Source organism: Berghia stephanieae, chromosome 4 (genome assembly GCF_034508935.2).
Source record: "Berghia stephanieae isolate SIO BIC M18660-M18661 chromosome 4, UCSD_Bste_1.3, whole genome shotgun sequence".
NCBI lineage: Eukaryota > Metazoa > Mollusca > Gastropoda > Nudibranchia > Aeolidiidae > Berghia > Berghia stephanieae.
The window spans coordinates 31510039-31529069 of NC_088363.1; the positions used below are offsets into that span (position 1 = coordinate 31510039).

General features: G+C 37.0%; 1 protein-coding gene across 4 annotated transcripts in view; it reads right to left on the reverse strand.

The window, feature by feature from the left end:
• Nucleotides 1-527: 527 nt before the first annotated feature.
• LOC144970416 (chloride intracellular channel protein 1-like) overlaps nt 528-19031 on the reverse strand; it is a 28663-nt gene continuing 10159 nt past the window's right edge. For 2 of the 4 annotated variants that reach the window (XM_078910035.1, XM_078910036.1), the window contains 2 exons: nt 5080-5452; nt 528-3163 (listed from right to left, as the gene is read on the reverse strand). In XM_078910035.1, the coding sequence (XP_078766161.1) occupies nt 2639-3163; nt 5080-5310 (756 nt within the window). In that variant the 5' untranslated portion in view covers nt 5311-5452 and the 3' untranslated portion in view covers nt 528-2638. Of the gene's footprint in view, nt 3164-5079; nt 5453-14516; nt 14639-16291; nt 16603-19031 lie in introns of those variants that run through there. The other 2 variants (XM_078910038.1, XM_078910037.1) reach the window with 2 other exon arrangements.

Below are 19031 nucleotides of genomic sequence, written 5' to 3' on the forward strand. Positions count from 1 at the left end.
GCGAGAAAGGAAGCATCTTAATTCAATTTTTATTTTTTTTATTTATGTATCTATTTACGTCACTTTTTGTCTCTAAACCTGTTCGGAGGTTTGTCTCAAAAAACAAAAAGAGAACACTGAAGTCAGTCGTAAAGTCGATTGGGATGCCCATATAATCCCCTTACTATCCATTTAAATGACAACATGCTGGTCATTAAGCTATCAAGTTCTATCCCTTGGTATCAACAAAAGAAAGACTGAACAAGTGTGTATAGACAAAGCTTAAAGAAAAATACAAGAAAACGATCAACCCAAAAAATACGAGCCTGTCTGGCATTTTTTCATACAAACTGTTTCAGATTATTATTTTACCCCTTGTAGGTACCTGCTCCTTAACTTGTCACTTTGGTGTAGTCTAAAAGACCTGCCTAAGCCAACCTCTCTCTCTCTCTCTCTCTCTCTCTCTCTCTCTCTCTCTCTCATTCTAATATATATATATATATATATATATATATATATATAATTATATATATATATATATATGTTAATCCTGCATAAATTCAAAGCCTAGTATAAACGAAGTCATTAAAATCTGGTAACCTAGCAACCGTAAAGAGTTTGGACAATCTTTTGGACGATGGTAATGATGACTTCGGAACACAAGAGTGACACTCCTCCTACTTGTTTGTCAAATGTCATCCATAGTGTCATTGCGATATTATGTCAGGATAAACTTAGTGCTGGAAACTGAATTTAAAGCCACATAATATATGAAACTTGAGGTTAAAACTTCTTTTCGTTTTCACCGAGAATAAACACAATTTCTTAATTTACAAAAACAAACAAAAAAAAACAAACAAAAATAGTAATAACCCATCAAAGCCTGTATTTCGTATAGTTGAAATTCTAAATTCACTTTTTTTGTGAGCTGATTTATCCCGCCATAATACCGATTTCAGACGATGGGCCACGCGTTTTTATAACAAGATCTACACATCATTATATATATATATATAGTAACACACATTCACTGATCTATTATAGTATTATTATCATTATTCAGGCCATAGCAATTCTAGCTAAGCATTCATTACGTTCATAAAGCGTAAAAGATGCGAACTTGCTCGCTGTCCGCACAAGGCTGTCTGGCTGGTTAGCCTTACGAAGCCTACTTTGTAATTATGGAAACAAAGCGCCTTTGAGAAGAAAAAAACACGAAAGAAAATCAGCAGTTTTCCAAGATACATAATACATTTTTTTTAGTTTTTGTTGGAAAAAAATTATTCAAACTATCGATAAAGTAAGACAACTCCCAACTTGTCAATAAGTCTTCAAGCCGAGACTTCAGTCAGTGTCAGGCACCACATTCATTTTCATTTTGGGGAAATAAGAAAGTTTTTGTTTTTTTCTGATTGTAACTCCGTGTCATACTGCGATTGCGTCACTTCGCTGCAAAGCGGTCCAAGGCTTAGAAGCTTTTTGGCAAGTTGGGGAATATCTTAACTGTCTATATGATATATATTATAATGATAGAGTTATGCTTTCTTTCCAAAATAGGAGAGAAAAATACATTTTGTTGGAGTAAAGCAAATTTGTCCAAGTCATTAGAAAATAATTTGTTATTGTTAAGATTCATTGGAAAATATAATACAAACGAAGCCAAACCTGAAATCTGGACCAAAAAGATTCTATAAAATTAAGCAGATACCTGACTCCTGCTGCTCAACCGGCATAATATGTTAATTTGTCACAACTTTCATTTGCTGCCTTTCTAATGAAATCATTGTAGTGGACGCATCGTCAATGTGGCTCCGTCCCAATGATTTAACCACTTGCCTAATGATGACAAAAAGCATTTTTACATGTTTGTCAGAAAATTTTAATCTACTTATCGACCCACCAATTATTAGACTGTACCACAATTTTTTATGAGCTCATAAACTTAAAAGACTTTTTGAGTTTTTTGGCAGTTTTGGGGTGATTTTAATTTGTCAATTTATGAAATAAACTAGTCAAAAAGTAAATAAGAGGCTTTATTTTATACTTTTTTTTTCAGCGAAGGCAACATTAGCATTATCTCTTGACAGTTTCGATGGTAACCCTTCATTTAAGCATTGTAGAGCCACTCTGTGGAAATGTTTGGCGAATATCCAAATGTACAACAATGAATATAGCAGCTTTAAAAAACCGTAAAAGCAAAACAAAACAAATAGCCAAACACGGAACGTTTCGGGCTCAAAATACATAATATCCATAAAAACGTTTGTAACGTTCTGTCTGGATTTTAAATTGATGTATAAACATTTTAACTTTTTTTTTTGTTATTGGCTAAGGAGGGATTTGAGCCCCAAACGTTCCATATTTGGTTGTTTATTTGTTTTTTGTCTTGTTTGTTTGGATTTTTTTTTGCATGTTTTTTTTTTTTGGAGAGGGGGGGGGTTGTTGGTTTTTTAAAATTTTATCTATTTATTTTTAATCTTTATATTAATTTTTCACGTTACTTTTTACAGTCCACAGCCTCTTAGTATTCACTGTGAATGGCGTAAATCCTATTCACTACATAGCATGCTAGAGACTCGATTTTATAATCACAGATTTTTATATCTTTAAGTAGCTCAAAGCAATAGAAAGAAAATGAAGAATATGATGTGTCGAACTATCAATTTCCATTGACATATTTCGGTAAGCTGAGTGAAAACTTTGGTGCCTGCTGGTCTATGACGTACAGTTTCTGTTTATTCGTTGGAAGAGGCGTTGTCTCTTTCTTCTCGCTCCAATGATGGACGATTTCCTGATCAGATGGACACGTTTTCTTGAAGGTGTCATCCTGATACGCGTTGCCAAGGTAACGCCATAATGACGCCAGAACCGGTGGGATGATGAAATCTTTGAAGGCTTCCGAAGCGACCCGGATGTGCTGCAGTTTTGGGAGGACGTTGCAGTCGAGGTGGGTCATTTCATTGCCGCACATGAAGCGATGACCAGACCGCTCTAAGTAGTGGTCAAGGTATAAGAGTTCTTTGAGGAGAGGATCGGCTGTGTGAGACACGTTTTTGATGAAAAAGGAGAACTTGGAGAAAATGTCCAGAGAAGCGGTGTGCGCTTCGCGGTTCTGGTAGGTTAGGTCTGGATGTGGGAAGTTTGCATCTAGATATTGTAGAATTTCTTCTGTATCCAGTATGACCTGGTGATAAGGAATAATATAAAAATTAGAGATAATGCTGATTTAAAAAATCAAGATATCTTAAATGTAGCGGGTGAATACCTTCACCTCTTTTTCAGTTCCTACTTTATTTTAGAGTGGATAATAATTACAACGACCAATATTAATAATGTTCCAATACCAAAATATCAAGAAATATATAAAATTTGCGGTAGGCGTCACTGCAACATTCATTAAGTTTATAGCCCGTAACTTCCCTAAAATTAGATAGAATGAAACTGATGTCGCGTAGGTCTTTGTTATTGTTTTTGCCATCCGCGTTTATGAGTAATTCTCACCAAGCTGTATTAACCAGACAATAAACGTTTAAGGTTGCACAGGGTTTTGTGTGTTATTCCGTTATTCTTCCGGATGGCAATGTTGTGAGGTTCTTCGCCAAGCGCACACTATCTATAAGTTAACGAAGGTTACTGTCATACAGATGCTGGGATATCCACGTAGCAACCACTCCTGAATATTATTAGCGGGCTTGAGCCATTGGCATTATAGATTCTCGGATCTCCACGCTCGATTCCTGTTCCCGAACAGTGTTAAAACAACCCCATCAGTTATTGTGAGGAATCCTGCCCGTGGAGCTTGCAGGAAAACACGCGGATCCGTAGAATATTAAGCCAATAAATCATCACCAAGACCAGTAAACGAAAGAGATGTCATGATTAAGAAAACTAAATCTTGTTTGACAACTTTGATCCTTGTTTTTTTAATGTAAAAATTTCTAAAATAAATTACTGCTTGGCTTTAGATATTGAGAGGATTTTTTAAAATGTCTTGGCCTTTACTTGAACTTAGTACAATTGTAGTAAAGAACTGAATAAGTGTTTATGAATGGCGCCAGACAAACCAAGAAAGAAAAATACAAGAAAAAATCCATCCCAAAAAATCAGTCTACCCCAGTCGATGGGATGGTGTGACCCTGGACAGTAGTATGAAGTGGAAGAAGCATATTGCCAACACAGCTACTAAGGCAAATAGAGCCATGGCCTTCCTCACCAGACAAATCCGTCACTGCCACCAATCTGTGAAAAAGAAATGCTATGAAGCATAGGTTAGGCCCATACTGAATTATAGTAGTTCCGTATGGGACCCACACACATCACAAGAAATCAATGAGCTAGAAAAAGTCCAACGTCAGATTTGACAATGGATCTATGAGCGGGATAGGAGCGTAACTCAACTCATAAATGATCTCCAATGGAAACCGCGACATGAAAGACGATCCATCAACAAACTCATAGTATTCCACAAAGCACAAAACGGAAAACTCGAAATTCCAACTAGCCATTTTTAACTGAACAACAACAAAACAAGAAACACGGCATTTAATTGTGAAATTTGCCACTCAAGAATAAACCATTATCTTTACTTTTTCCTCTCCTCCACCATCCGATTTGGAACTCTAAAATAACTGATACTGAAAAGACTGCCATGCAATCTTCAGCCTGAAGCTTTGGCCTTTAGGGGAGAAGAAGGTGTTTTTTTTTCATGCACACTTGTTCAGATTTTAGCATTTCCCGGTGCCTGCTCCCAAGTTTCTTAATTTTCAACAATTGTAGTAAATTTGCAACGAGCATTAGAAGGACAGTGTCATAGTTGAGTCCTAGGAAAACGATATAAAATCATATTCTATTACCGCACTCAATGTGTAAAATGAGTATCGAGCCGATAACAGCATTGTTTCTGTAAAAAAAAAAAAAGAAATGTATGAGCGCATTACAGGCGACATGTCTTGTTCTACGTGATATTTGTTGCTGTTGGTTTTTGACCCCTTGTAAAACGCTTTGAGCACATTTAGTGGAAATTATGCTATATAAAAACCCCACTTTTTAAATCATTATATTATAAATATTCAGAGGGTATGACTTAAACATTAATCTTACCTCATCACCGTGTTTTAAAACAGGTAACTTGTTGGCAAATTTCCTGAATTCCTCTGGAGGCCTGGCAGTGCTGACTGTTATTATGTCATAGGTCAAGGCCTTCCCTTTTGATTTGAGGTCAAGGACCATGTAGAACCGCTGACACAGTGGACACGCCCCGTATCCTTGACCTTGCCAGCCGGCTCTAACATATAGAATCACGTGGTTTGATGCGTTATTCCGAGAATTCATAGTGACACAAAAAAAGTTCACAAATAAGTGTCAATATATAATGTTAGCCAATGTTTATCTGTCTCGATCAAAACAAATGTTCAATTCTGTAAAATATCCTTGTTTTGGGTTAAAACCTCATGTTGTTCTTCAGGCCTTGATCCTGAAAAAGAAATAAATATAAGAAAAATAAATAGAAATGTTATACATAATATAATATATAGGACTTGTCGATTTCAACCACTATGCTCAAAGTTCTTTGTCTGACACCTTTCATACACACTTGTTCAGATCTTTATCTTCCACCCGTGCCTGCTCCTTAATTTCTTAATTTGATATTTGTGTGTTTTCATTCCTTGATGAATGAACAACGTAATATAAAACATACGATGAGGCATGCACTCGTAGGCCGCACAAATAAGGAGTTACAATATGTGTATAGAATGCATTCTTTAGGACATAGATTTAATGATGCCCGTTCGACAGCTCGTGTCTTCGGGCCCAAATTTGGTCACGCTACGAATCCAAAAACGTCCTTACAAAATATTGCAAAACAACTACTCGTTACTTTTAATGGCTAATATTATTCTATTCGTGAACAGAAAAGGAAACAGAAAATGGATTGCATTTTTATAATCAATGTAAATTGGTGCTTTATTTTTTGCCATTTAGCCAGGAAAGAGTGCGTAGAGCGAAAGAGGTCAGAGGAGCAAATGGGATAAAACACAACATGAATTAGCAAGTGAGAGAATACATCGAATTTCACCTCTCAATACTTTACTATATTATTTCATTTTAGTCATTACCACCGCAGTATTGATGATATACGTTTACGTAAAATACTCACAACATCTGCCAGCCGGATATAACGTAACAACACACAAAACTATGCGTTACCTTGATCATTTATAGTCTGGTATATTTTATTGAGAACTAATCTTTAAAATGGCTGTCTGAAAACAATAACAAAGAGCTGTGTGACGTCCATATCGTTCCTTCTATGTCCTAATCACTGCACACTTGCCACACAACAAATAACACAATTCCAATTCTGTTTTAAAGTCCCAGCAAAACGACTAGAATAAAAACGAGGAGACAGACATGTCGATTTTAAACTACTCGCCCTTCGTTGAAATTAATGAAGTAGGTACCGGCATAATATTATACCATTGGACATTAAACAATAATTTCTATGCATTTTAAAAAGGCTATCTAGACACTCGTTGTTCAAGTCTCAAAAGCCTTGGTGGGTTGTATTTTTTTTCTCCAATAAACAAAGCATTCGCTCCCTGCTTGACTCATTTGAAATTCAAATTGAAGGCTTGGAAAGAGGGACGATGATAGAAAAGGAAAAATTTAATACCTTCCAACTCTCGTATTGTTTTTTTGTGACAAAATAACACACACACACACACACACACACACAAACACAAACACACATACACACACACACATATATATATATATATATATACATATATATATATATAGTTCGAAGATGGACATCACACAGGTCTTTGTTATTGTTTTTTGCCATCCGCGTTTATGAGTAATGCTCACTGGACTGTATTAACCCGACTATAAACGTTCATGTATACACACAGTTTTGTGTGTTGGTTCTTTATACTTCCGGATGGCAATGTTATGAGCTTCTTAGCCAAGCGCATACTATAATATTAAATATATATATATATATATATATATATATATATATAGCTTCCACAATAGGATTCAATAGTCTGGTGTCACGTCCGCCCAGCAACGAGCAGCTTGGCTCAAATTAAAAAAAAAAATAGGTACTGTTTATTCTTCATGCTGGCTAGAACGTTTTCACATGTCATGTGATCAGAATGTATAAAAGTCAAAACATGATCAGATTTATGCTTTACTCCTCTGGATACACTTTTATGCTCGTCGGATAAGTATTTCATAAGGGCGTCCGCCACTGTTCTGATAGTTTAGAACCAGTTACTAAGTTACTATGCGTCATTCCGAGGGATGTGACGTCAAGACTGTTGAAGCCTATTGATACAATGTAAAATTGTGGTCATTTTTATTTTATATCAGGTATAAGACTTTTTACTTTTTGACAAATTGGTGACCATCTCAATAAGTCGAGGTATTTGGAATATAATTTGTCTGACCAAAATGAACATAAAATATGTTTTGTCAGAGCACAGATTAGATAGAGAATCGAAACTTCTGAAATGGCAATAGGGTTTTAAAAATAGCAGACGATGTGCATCTATGTCAGGTCGTGTCAAGTCAGTAAACATCCTCTAGGTCATGTTTATATGTAATACAATTGAAATTTAGCAAGGGTTTTCGGAACTTTCTATACTTAGTATGCGCTTGGCTAAGAAGCTCACAAATTACGGAATAAATGGTGTGTATATTATCTAAACACGTACCATCAATCCACAAATGCCATGTTTATCGACTTGACATTGAACACCCGCATACAGAAGGAGCCCCTAAGTTTCATATCTCTATAGCTTCATTTTAGTCTCCGGTGGTACTTTTAGACGGCAGTCATTTTGATTTGATTCGTCCAGTGTGCATTGCCATTAAAATACATCCAGTGAAGGTGAATTTACGAGTAAGCAAATGTTATTGTAATGTTTCTCCTGAAAACCTTTCGTTCAGCATATATCATCATAAAATTTAACGACTTTTAAAATACAAAAACATTTTGTGTTGAAAACATTAAAAGGAGAATCTGCTTTTAAAAATACAAATTACCTGCAGTGATTATGCATTTTGGCTTCAAATATTGAATAGTTATTTTTTTTAAATAATTTTTTTTGTTTTTTTGTTATGGATTTTTATTTTCAATCTTAGGATCTTTGGTAACCTTTAATGACAATATGATGCTTATTGGACAAATTCATATCTTTTTCGAAAAATAAAAGCCTCATCAATATCGGGCATATTAGGGTGCCTGCCTATCACTATTTATATTTTTACAAAATGTCTGATGTTTCTAAAAGAAGCTTAACCGTAAAAGGTCCATACGAAATGTGACCCATCGCCACAAAACGGTATTATGTCGGGATTGAATACACACTAAAAGATGGCTGTTAGGTCTAAATTAGGATTTCTTCTTTGAATTGGTATGACCCATTGAGAATAATAAATGTAGTTTTTCAATCTTTTAAAGTCTAAAATATTGTAATTATGACCGTTTTCATTTTAAATGCAATTTTCGGAGTCACGTCAATCCCCAACAAAACACGGGTTTCAGGTGATGGGTTACAAATAGCTTCTGCCGTGTTGATATTAGATTACATATTTTTACTTTGTAATTATTTATTATCTGAAAGCCATAACATTTCAATTAATTATACTCGTAGTATATTAATGAACATACATATTGATAGCTTGTATTATAAAAACTGTAGTTATTGGCTACCGAATGTATCTTTCTTTAATCAATATCTGCAGATTGAAATATTCGGCCTTCTATATCACAAACTTTACTCAGATTGATTTGGCACAAGTGAGTTTAAAATGCATATAGATAATTAATTGTGTTACAGTGTGATTTCATACATTGCGTTATCCACTAAAAAAAAGTAAAGATAATGCATTCATTAAACAAGAAAGCAGTTAAATTTTAATCAGTCTAATGTGCATGCAATGATAATGACTAGCCAACTTGACAACCAAATCAGGGTGTTGCAGGGTTGCCACATGGCCAAGTGCGACGCCAAATGATTGGCCACAGGGAGAATCGTGTTTCTATTATTACTTAATTAATTTTTTATTAAAATAAAATCATTTTTTAGAATAAAATTGTTTTCCTCGTTTAGTAGATTTTCTAATCAAACGGATGATTTCAAGGGGGTCAAAGTGTATGTAGTGCTTGGCCACGTGAGTTACAATTTTGCCATTTTAGGTCGAAATTGGCCACAAAGAACTTTGGCCATCTGGCAGCCCTGGTAGGTGTTGGTTTTGTTTTACTATGAGAGGATCAATTCTTAAAAGTTTTGTAATCAATAACTAATATTATTATATTACAACATTAAGCAACAATATGCATAGGTTGGCTAAGCGCGCGCTTCGACACTGAAAGTGGTGTATTGATCTTCTGATTAATTTTTTTTTTTAAAGACAAGGTGTTAATCTGTATTTGATGTTCGTGTTTTTGGCCTTTGAAGTTAACATTATCCGATTTAACTTTTTAACGATTCTTAAGACATTTTTACTTCGTGCGCATAATAAATCAAGGAACGAATCCATTACAAACTTTGAGGTTTAAATACTTGTTTAAAAAATTCGGCCAAAGAATTGTATATTGGCGGAAAGGGCATGAATCGGTGTTACCCACCTTTTCATTTTATTTCATTTCTTGATTTTATTTAAATTAGATGTTCATGAATGCCACTACATGCACAGTGTAGTAGTCCTTCAGAGCCATTTGGACCAGGCAGCCGGATTTTATCCCCGGTTTTCCTTAGCGTGAAACGGACAATAGCAATTGCTTGCTATCCTTTTGATAGGACGCTAGTCTATCGCAGGGTACTTTCCGCCAGAACTAGCAGACCCAGCTTCCTCTCGACTGCACCCGGGATCGATCTTGGTCCCTCTGCATGTGAGGCGAGTGCTCTACCAACTGAGCTATTGAGACCCCCACGTGCACAAGTGAATACTTGTTATTTGCAAGTAAATGTGATAACCGAGTGAAATCATGCGATTGTTTTCACAAGCTCTTATCAAATATTTGTCAAACGAAAAATGCAATGGCAGGTACAAATGCATGATACTGACGTGTAAAAAGAAAAAAAGAAAAGAAAAGGAGAAAACACAACAACAACAACAATACAATTACATCAACACCACTGCCGTACCATGATTTAAAAAAACACGTATTTAAAATTTTAGCCAAAGAACTCGTCCTTCCAATATCCATCAATTAAAATGCCTCTGATCTTGGAGAAAAAAAACCCTCTCAACCCTGAGACTTTGCGTCCCATAATAAATAAATGATAGACATATAGAAGGAATGACATTGACGTCACTCAGCTCTTTCGTGGCCTTCGTAAACTAAAGGCCTGATACTGACCAAAACATTATGTCACAAAAGAAGACGATTACAAATTATGACAGTAAAACGTAAAAAGTGAGTTTTGTTAGAAATGCTCAAGGAAATAAATGATTTTATAGATAGTATGAAGTTGACGTCACTCAGGTCTTTGATATTGCTTTTTGTCATACGCTTTTATGAGTAATTCTCACTGAACTGTATCAACCAGACTATTAACGTTCAAGGTTATAAATAGTTTTGTGTTGCTCCGTTGTACTTCCGGATGGCAATGTTGTGAGTTTCTTAGCCAAGCTCATACTATCTCTTGCGTACCAACACACAAAAGTATGTGTGACGATAAACGTTTATAGTCTGATTGATACAATTTAATGAGAACTACTCATAAAAAAGGCTGGCTAAAAACAACAGTCAACAGGTGAGTGACGTCAACTTTGATCTATCTATAGATAGTATGCGCTTGGCTAAGAAGCTCACAACATTACCATCCGGAAGTATAACGGATCAATACACAAGACTATGAGTAACCTTGAACGTTTATATTCTGGTTAATGCAGTTTAGTGAGAATTTCTCATAAACGCGGATTGCAAAAAAGCAATAACAAAAGACCTGACTGACGTCATCTTCATACTATCTATAATACTTATGCATGCTGATTTGGACACGTGTGTGCTAACACGTGTGTATGTGTGTTAGAGTGTGAATATGGATTACCTTATAAACATAATATCGATGTCGGGTGATTTCACACATTTACCCATAATATCGATCACCAAACTTAATCCTTTAGTAGGGATGTGTAGACAATTCCTTTATTTTACAATTAATCAGTATGAAGGACAATAAGTGCTGCTATAATAAGGTATTGTGGTATGACACCCGCTTTCGGATCGGAAGGTCCTGGATTCGAGCCTCGCTCAACGATTAGTTGAGTCCTTGGAAAAGGCTCATTACTCACATTCTCTCACCGTACTCAGGTGCAAAATGAGTACCCGGCCGTTAAAACCGTTGTCTCTGTCGGGGATCAAATGTAATATCACCTAACAGGGGTCTAGCTCTAGTGAACGAGGAGATGGACCAGGCACAAGAAGTCCTCAACAGACTCGAAACTGAGACTGAGCGAGTAGGACTATGCTGTAATGCTAAGAAGACAGTATTCCAAACCTACAACCAAGAAAGGCCAATTAGCATACAGGCAAAGAATGGAGAATGGCTGAAGGACGTTGACAACTTCAAGTATCTAGAAGGTTGGACCCAAAGCAGTTCCTCTGATATTTCTGTCAGAAAAGCATTGGCTTGGAGTGCCTGTCACAAACTCAGGAAAATCTGGAGTTCAAATCTACAGAGGGAAATAAAGAAGAGACTGTTCCTGGCAACGGTAGAGTCAGTGCTTCTATATGGAGCAGCGACATTGACTCTTACTAAAGCCCTTGAGAAGCAACTGGACGGCTGCTACACCCGTATGCTGCGGATGGCCCTCAATGTAAGATGGAAAGAGCACATAACAAATGAAGAGCTCGACAGTGACCTTCGCCCAGTGACCTCGAAGATTCAAAAGAGAAGACTGGGACTTGCGGGGCACCGCTGGAGACACAAGGAGTCTTGCAAGCAGTCTTGTTCTATGGGAACCATCTGAGCGAACCAGAAGCAGAGGCAGGCAGAATAAAACCTACATTGAATGTCTGCTAGATGACACAGGAATGGACAACACCCGGGAGCTGCGTACGCTAATGGAGGACAGGACAGAATGGCGAAGACGTGTGGCTCAGGTTGGGCGCCCCAAGGGGCGGCCTAAGTAAGTAAGTAAGTAAGTAAGGGGTCAAGTCTCGTTCTAAATGCTAACTGTCGGTCAGGGACCCTTTGTAAAGCGCTTTGAGCACGTTAGTGGATATTACGCTATATAAAACCTCAAAATAAGTGGGCCATTCCTTCATTATTAGAAGATTTGAATAAGTTAGTTGGATGCCATGTTTATCATCATATTAGACCCCTTTTAATCGGAGATCATTCACTTAAAAACAAAAATGAAAATAGTTGACATGGAATACTGATAATGTGTACTGAAGCGAAATTTGGCTTGGCCATTTTTTATTTATTTATTTGATTATTTTTGTTTTGCAAAGTTTAGAGAAAATAATACATATGAGATTGTCAGCTTGTCCTTAATTAAAACAGTCTAATTTCTTCCAATGGAACACATCATTCAGAAACGCCAGGTATGAAAATAATATATTGATTTTTATCTATTAGTAGACCCTTCAAAAAGTCATTAAAATAAATAAAAGAAACATCCCGAATAAGATTTGGGCAGTGGGCACATAGATACATTTTATGCCGCACTATATAAACAGTTACACACAATGAGATTGACTATTATTAGTAGATATCAATGGAAGCGGTCCGGAGACCAAGAGGGAGAGATAGATAGATAGATAGATAGATAGATAGATAGATAGAGAGAGAGAGAGAGAGAGAGAGAGAGAGAGAGAGAGAGAGAGATAGGACAGATAGATAGATAGATAGATAGATAGAGAGAGAGTGAGAGAGAGAGAGAGAGAGAGAGAGAGAGAGAGAGAGAGAGAGAGCACTGCAGCAATGGTACTGGCTCAGGGTGCCGTCAAAGAGTTTCTTTTATTGGAAAGCTGAATCTGCAAAATCTAGCGGAAAGTATTCTGATATTGACAAACGCCCTACCCAAAGCGTAGCAAACAAGATTTTCTCTCCGTTTGAAGCTATAGGAAAAGATCAACTCCGGATCCACGGACCTTATTGCTCTTCTCTGAGGGACATCTTTATCAATAGAAGAAAGAGGCAAACAATTGGTGTGGTTGGATTTCACCAGACACTTAGAATCGCAGCTAAATTAATGGTGTTTCACACCTTTTCAATGACTTTGTGTATGTCGTGTGTGGTGTTTGCGACTTGCGATTGCCGTATTTTGTCGGTTTGGGTCGTAAATGGGTTAATTGATTACTGGTGGCGGTGGCGGTGGTGGTTTGTATAAGTAGTAGTAAAAGTAGTGGTAGTGGTAGTAGTCGTGGTAGTAGTAGTAGTAGTAGTAGTAGTAGTAGTAGTAGTAGTAGTAGTAGTAGTAGTAGTAGTTCTAGTAGCAGTGGTAGTTGTTGTTGGTGTTGTTGCTGTTGTAGTAATTATTGTTGATGTTATTGATGATGATGGTGATGATATGATATTGTTTATTGTAGCAGAAGCAGTAGTACTACAAAAATACTACGCTACAACAACAACAACAACAACAACAACTACTACTACTACTACTACTACTACTACTACTACTACTACTACTACTACTACTACTACTTCTACTACTACTACTACTACTACTACTACTACTACTACTACTACTACTACTGCTACTACTACTACTAATATTACTACTGCTGCTGCTGCTGCAACTACTACTACTACTAATATTACTACTGCTGCTGCTGCTGCTACAACTACTACTACCAATACTATTATTATTACTACTACTACTACAACTACTACTACTACTACTACTACTACTACTACTTCTACTACTACTACTACTACTACTACTACTACTACTACTACAACAACAACAACTACTACTACTACTAGCAGTAGTGTATTACAATATTCATTGTTGTTCTGTAGTTGTTCTTGTTATTTCTTTCATCACTGCTGATGTTGTTTTTGCTGAGATGAAAAATCTGTATTCAACGGAAACATAACAGTTAAGCCCTAGTGAAAATAAATCTCACACCGATGTTATATCAATTAATACTTGTAAAAACAAATATCGACATATTGATTCACAGCGATGCCAGAACGATACCTGCTGCTATTCACAAGGCACTTTAATCAAAATTATTAAATGTGACCCATCGTTTCGATTTCGTGTCAATTCAAGATTAAACAGATACGAAAAATTGAATTCTAGGTCTCTAAATTATGATCATTTATTGGAAGTAATTTGTCCCGCTGAGAAGAGTGGATGTAGTTTCTTAATCTAATATTATAGTCTGAGCTTTTGAAATGGTGACCATTTTAACTTAGATTCGATTTCGAAATCGTGTTCATCTCCACATAATACGGATTAGAGGCGGTGAATCACGCATTATCGTTTATCAATCAGTTCACTCCATATCACGTGATATACTTCAATGTAAACAAACACATGATATAAACTAATTCACTCACTGTAACGCTCATTCGTTTGTTTTCCATGGAGTCCACAATACACAAACCATAATTTCTATTTCTCCTCCAGTGCAAACAAATATAAAAACACGGAAATTGAATTTGTTTTTTCTTTCCAATCGTAATTTGTCCAACAAAACAAAGTTTTACCGAGCTAAGTTCATCAATATGATGTGTTATTATTATTGAAATGAACCGATAGCGCCTCAGGTGAACGAACGAAAAGTGAGAGGGATGGAAGTTGGAAGGAGAATCATCAATCCTGACTATTAAACCACTGTAAGCCGGCTACGGTCTTGCTTTAACCCTACCATACAATAAATTTTAGCTAAGAGGCAAGATCAGAGGGTATCAAAATCAATCAAGCAACTCATAATTTCATTCGCTGCTACATATTATGATAATAATTGATGAACAAGTCAGTACGTCCATGCACTGATGAAACACGTTTCGATAGACACTTAGATAACCATGCCTCTCGGACAGTCGTCATAATGTAAACAATGGCAGTGATTGGTAAACATGGCAAACTACACAGGTTTTACTATCGATGGTCTGTGTCCAAGTAAAATAACCACTGTCTACCACTTAATCAATAGAACCATCACAGAAAATTATGTTTAAACTTAAACGTTAAAATCTGATCGAGAAAATCGTGTGATAACTATTCACCCATTTGGCGGTATAAAAACAATAACAATGATCAGAGGTCGATTTCATTCACGTCATTGTATATAAACAACCATGTTTGTCCGAGCATATGTAAAGGTTTGTCACAAATTCCGTGTTTTGATTGGTCAAAAATCTACTGGTTAATTACTTTGGTGAGAAAACGCATACTTTATAATATATTATTGTCAACGGATTAAAATGACCCTCGCCATGCCAAACATTCCTGATTTCGAGACGTGTCGAGAGTCTCGGATACAAGAGGGAGATCATATCCCTTAGGGCTAACCCACATCGGAGACTGATTCCGACGACCCGGCACTGTCGTCCTCTGCCATCTTCCGGATAAAGACGTCGGGCACGGACAAAATACTAAGAGTAACGAGAAGAGCCGCTAGACCTACCCATACCAAGCACCCGACGTGCTTGGGGCCGGGTCGTATGAGTCAGTCTCCGGTGTGGGTTAGCCCTCAGTAAACGAGTCGACGTATACTGGGTACTTAGATCACCTCGGTACGAGTATAAATGTGGTCTCGCTGCTATATTATGAGGTCTTGCTATGCGGTCTTGTTGTATGGCACTCTGTTCCGGACCGACAGGTCCAGAATTCGAACTACGCTCTGAGCGGCGGATTAGTAAAGTCATTCGGAAGGGGTCTTTACTCGCGTTCTCTCACAATGATATAATTTTTTTAATTGAGCTTTTTATATAGCGCGATATCCACCAAACGTGCTCAACGCGCTTTACAAGGGGTCCCTGCGCCTGATCCACAGCAACACGTAACATGTAGACAATATTGCAATTTTTTTCTGACAGACTACAACGCTGTTAACGGCCAGATATTCATTTTACACCTGAGTACGGTGAGACAATGTCTGTAAAGAGCTTTTTCCAAGGACTGAACTATGCGCCGAGCGAGGCACGAACCCAGGACCTTCCTATCCGAAAGCGAGTGATACCACTAGATCACATAGCCGCACATAATGAGGCTGAGTGACGTCAATTTCATTCGTTGAATACTTGATTTTTAAAAAATTAAGGGGAGAAATAGTTTTGTAAGAGATGCAATAGTGCGACCTCAACATTATAGGGTTAAAATAGCCGACCTGTTTTTGCTAGCCAACCTTTCGAAACACGAACTGTTCCGTTACGTTGTTTGAGAGGACATTAAAATAACAAAACGATTTAATTTCATCTGAGCTAACATTTACTTTTTTTTTTCAACTTAAAATATCCATGAATTATGAGTGTCCTCAACTTGTTAACAAATTCTAAAACTTGAGACTTCAAAAGGAAATTAAGAATCGTTCACAAGTCGATGGTCCTCTCTATTCCGTGATAGAATTTGAAGTAGAAAATTTATGGGTAAATTGAATAGAAAATGTTTTGTCAATATATGACAGAATGGGTCTGTTCTCTGTTCAATGTGAGATGATGGATCGACTTGAATGGCCACTCTCTCTCTCTCTCTCTCTCTCTCTCTCTCTCTCTCTCTCTCTCTCTGTGTGTGTGTGTGTATGTGTGTGCATGTGTGTGCGCACGTGTGTGTGTGCGTTGTCTGCGTGTATGTGTGTAAGAAAGAGAGACAGGCAGAGAGAGAGAGAGAGAGAGAGAGAGAGAGAGAGAGGAGGGGGGGGGGAGAAAGAAAATAAAGAACGAGAGAGAGAGAGAGAGAGAGAGAGAGAGAGAGAGAGAGAGAGAGAGAGAGAGGTGGAGTTGTGCGTGAGAACATGTTTACATGTGCCTCTGTGTTTACGTGTGAGTGTGTGTCCATATGTTTGTGTGTGATTGCTCATGAGTATTACCTGTTGCAGAAAGTATGACAAATAAAATAAAGAGAAAGTTCAGACGATGAGGCAAGGTGTTGCCTCACAGGTAATAATAAAATGCGCAGGTAATTTTATAGTGTGTGTTCACACGCTCCAAGCCTACGTGCCTTTGACTTAACACACACGACACACACACACACGCGCGCGCACACACACACACACACAAACGCACAGGACAGATGATATACTACAGATGTGAACGTATAACAATATCGATAGGGCTATGAAGCATTAAAATATGATATTTAAAAAGACATAAACATAAAATTGAAAACTTATATCAACACTCAACACAGCACACGCATTGAAATTTGGAATGTTTTCATATGGACAGATCAGGCAAGTCAAGATAACCCAAGTCCTTAGGGGCTCATTTTTGTAATGAAAATCTTAAGAAATGACGCAAAATATTGTTCATTACAACAAAGTTAAATAAGATCCATAAGTGGGTTCGGATATCAGACCTGCATATAGGTGTACACGTCGACTTAGATCATTTATCCTAAAATTATTTGAACGCCTTGAGAAATATATAAACGCTGATTTTTTTTTCAATTTGAAAATATATAAATAGATGAATAAGCTAAATACATAAATAAATAAATAAATAAATAAATAAATAAATAAATAAATAAATAAAGCAATCAATTAATAAAGCATGCAATAAGTAAAACAAATTGATAAATAAATTAATAAATAAATCAAAATAAACATTTTTTGACGGCATGGGCCGTAGCTGTGACGGACATTCGCACATTTGCAGGTCCGACGTCCAAACGCAAATAATATGGGCTTGATTTAACGTTGTTGTTTTTATGGACAATATTTTGCGTTGGTTTGAGAGTATTTTCATAATTAACAATGAGCCCAAAACAATTAGGCCCATTACAACAATTTTAGATCAAGCCCATGATTACTGCATTCGGTTACCAGACATGCAAATATGTCCACCTAGTCTCAAACAACAGTGTTACATCACTATTAGGGTCACGTTGATCGCGACGGATACAATAATAGAATTATTATGAATAGGTAACCGTATTATCTGATTATGGAAGCACATATTTGTGACAAGTAAAAGGTAAATAAATAAAAAAATACATATTAAAATTCCATTTATTCATCCCATAAGGCAATTTTGTCTCAAGGGTATATTCCAAGGAAAGACTGGAATATCCCAGGCGTTAGCCGCAGAGCAGTGCCGCAAATTTAGCTAGGGCGAGGTGACTTGCTTAAGGCCGCAAAGCGCAGCGGCGGGTGATCGAACTCGGTACTTTCGGGTACGACGGAAAGACCGTACCGCTGAGCCACGCTGCCGCCTATCTCCAACTAAGGCACACCCCCTCCCCATTCTCATTTCTTTTCAAAGAAGGATTGTTTTCTGTTCTATAAATGTTCTCAGGTTTAATTCTTCAGACAAGTTGGAATAAAAATAAAGTGTATGACCGAAATAAGAGAGTAGTCCATTGTTAAAGACATTTAAGACAAGTTGTTGGATTTAGCGATGTTACTATTGTTGTTGTTGTTGTTGTTTTTGTGGTTTCTGCTGCTGTTGTTGATGTTATTGTGGTTGTTTTTGTTGTTATTGTTGTTGTTGTCGCTGATGCTGGTGGATTTGGGGATATTGCTGTTGTTATTGTTGGTGTTGTTATTGTTGTTGTTGGAGGAAGAGGACGGCGAGGAAGAGGAGAAGGAGGAGGGGAGCAGTTGGTGATAGTGGTGGTGGGGGACATTTGTTGCTCACGGAATCCTGTATAAACATAACTCGTATATAGAATTCCTTTCAACCAAATCAGTCACAATCGTAATGTATCTCTAAAATAACACACGTGTATCCAACAAGGAATGTAAAATCACCTTGTATGCCAGTTTACTCGCAGCAAAACTATCTATGCACATTATGATACCATAGAGTGTGCACACAAATCAATTGCTGGTTAAATGCAGGGTTGCCAGTTTGGCATTTTAAATGCCAGATTCCAAAAATCTGGCATTTTTTAAACCGTTTGGCATTCGA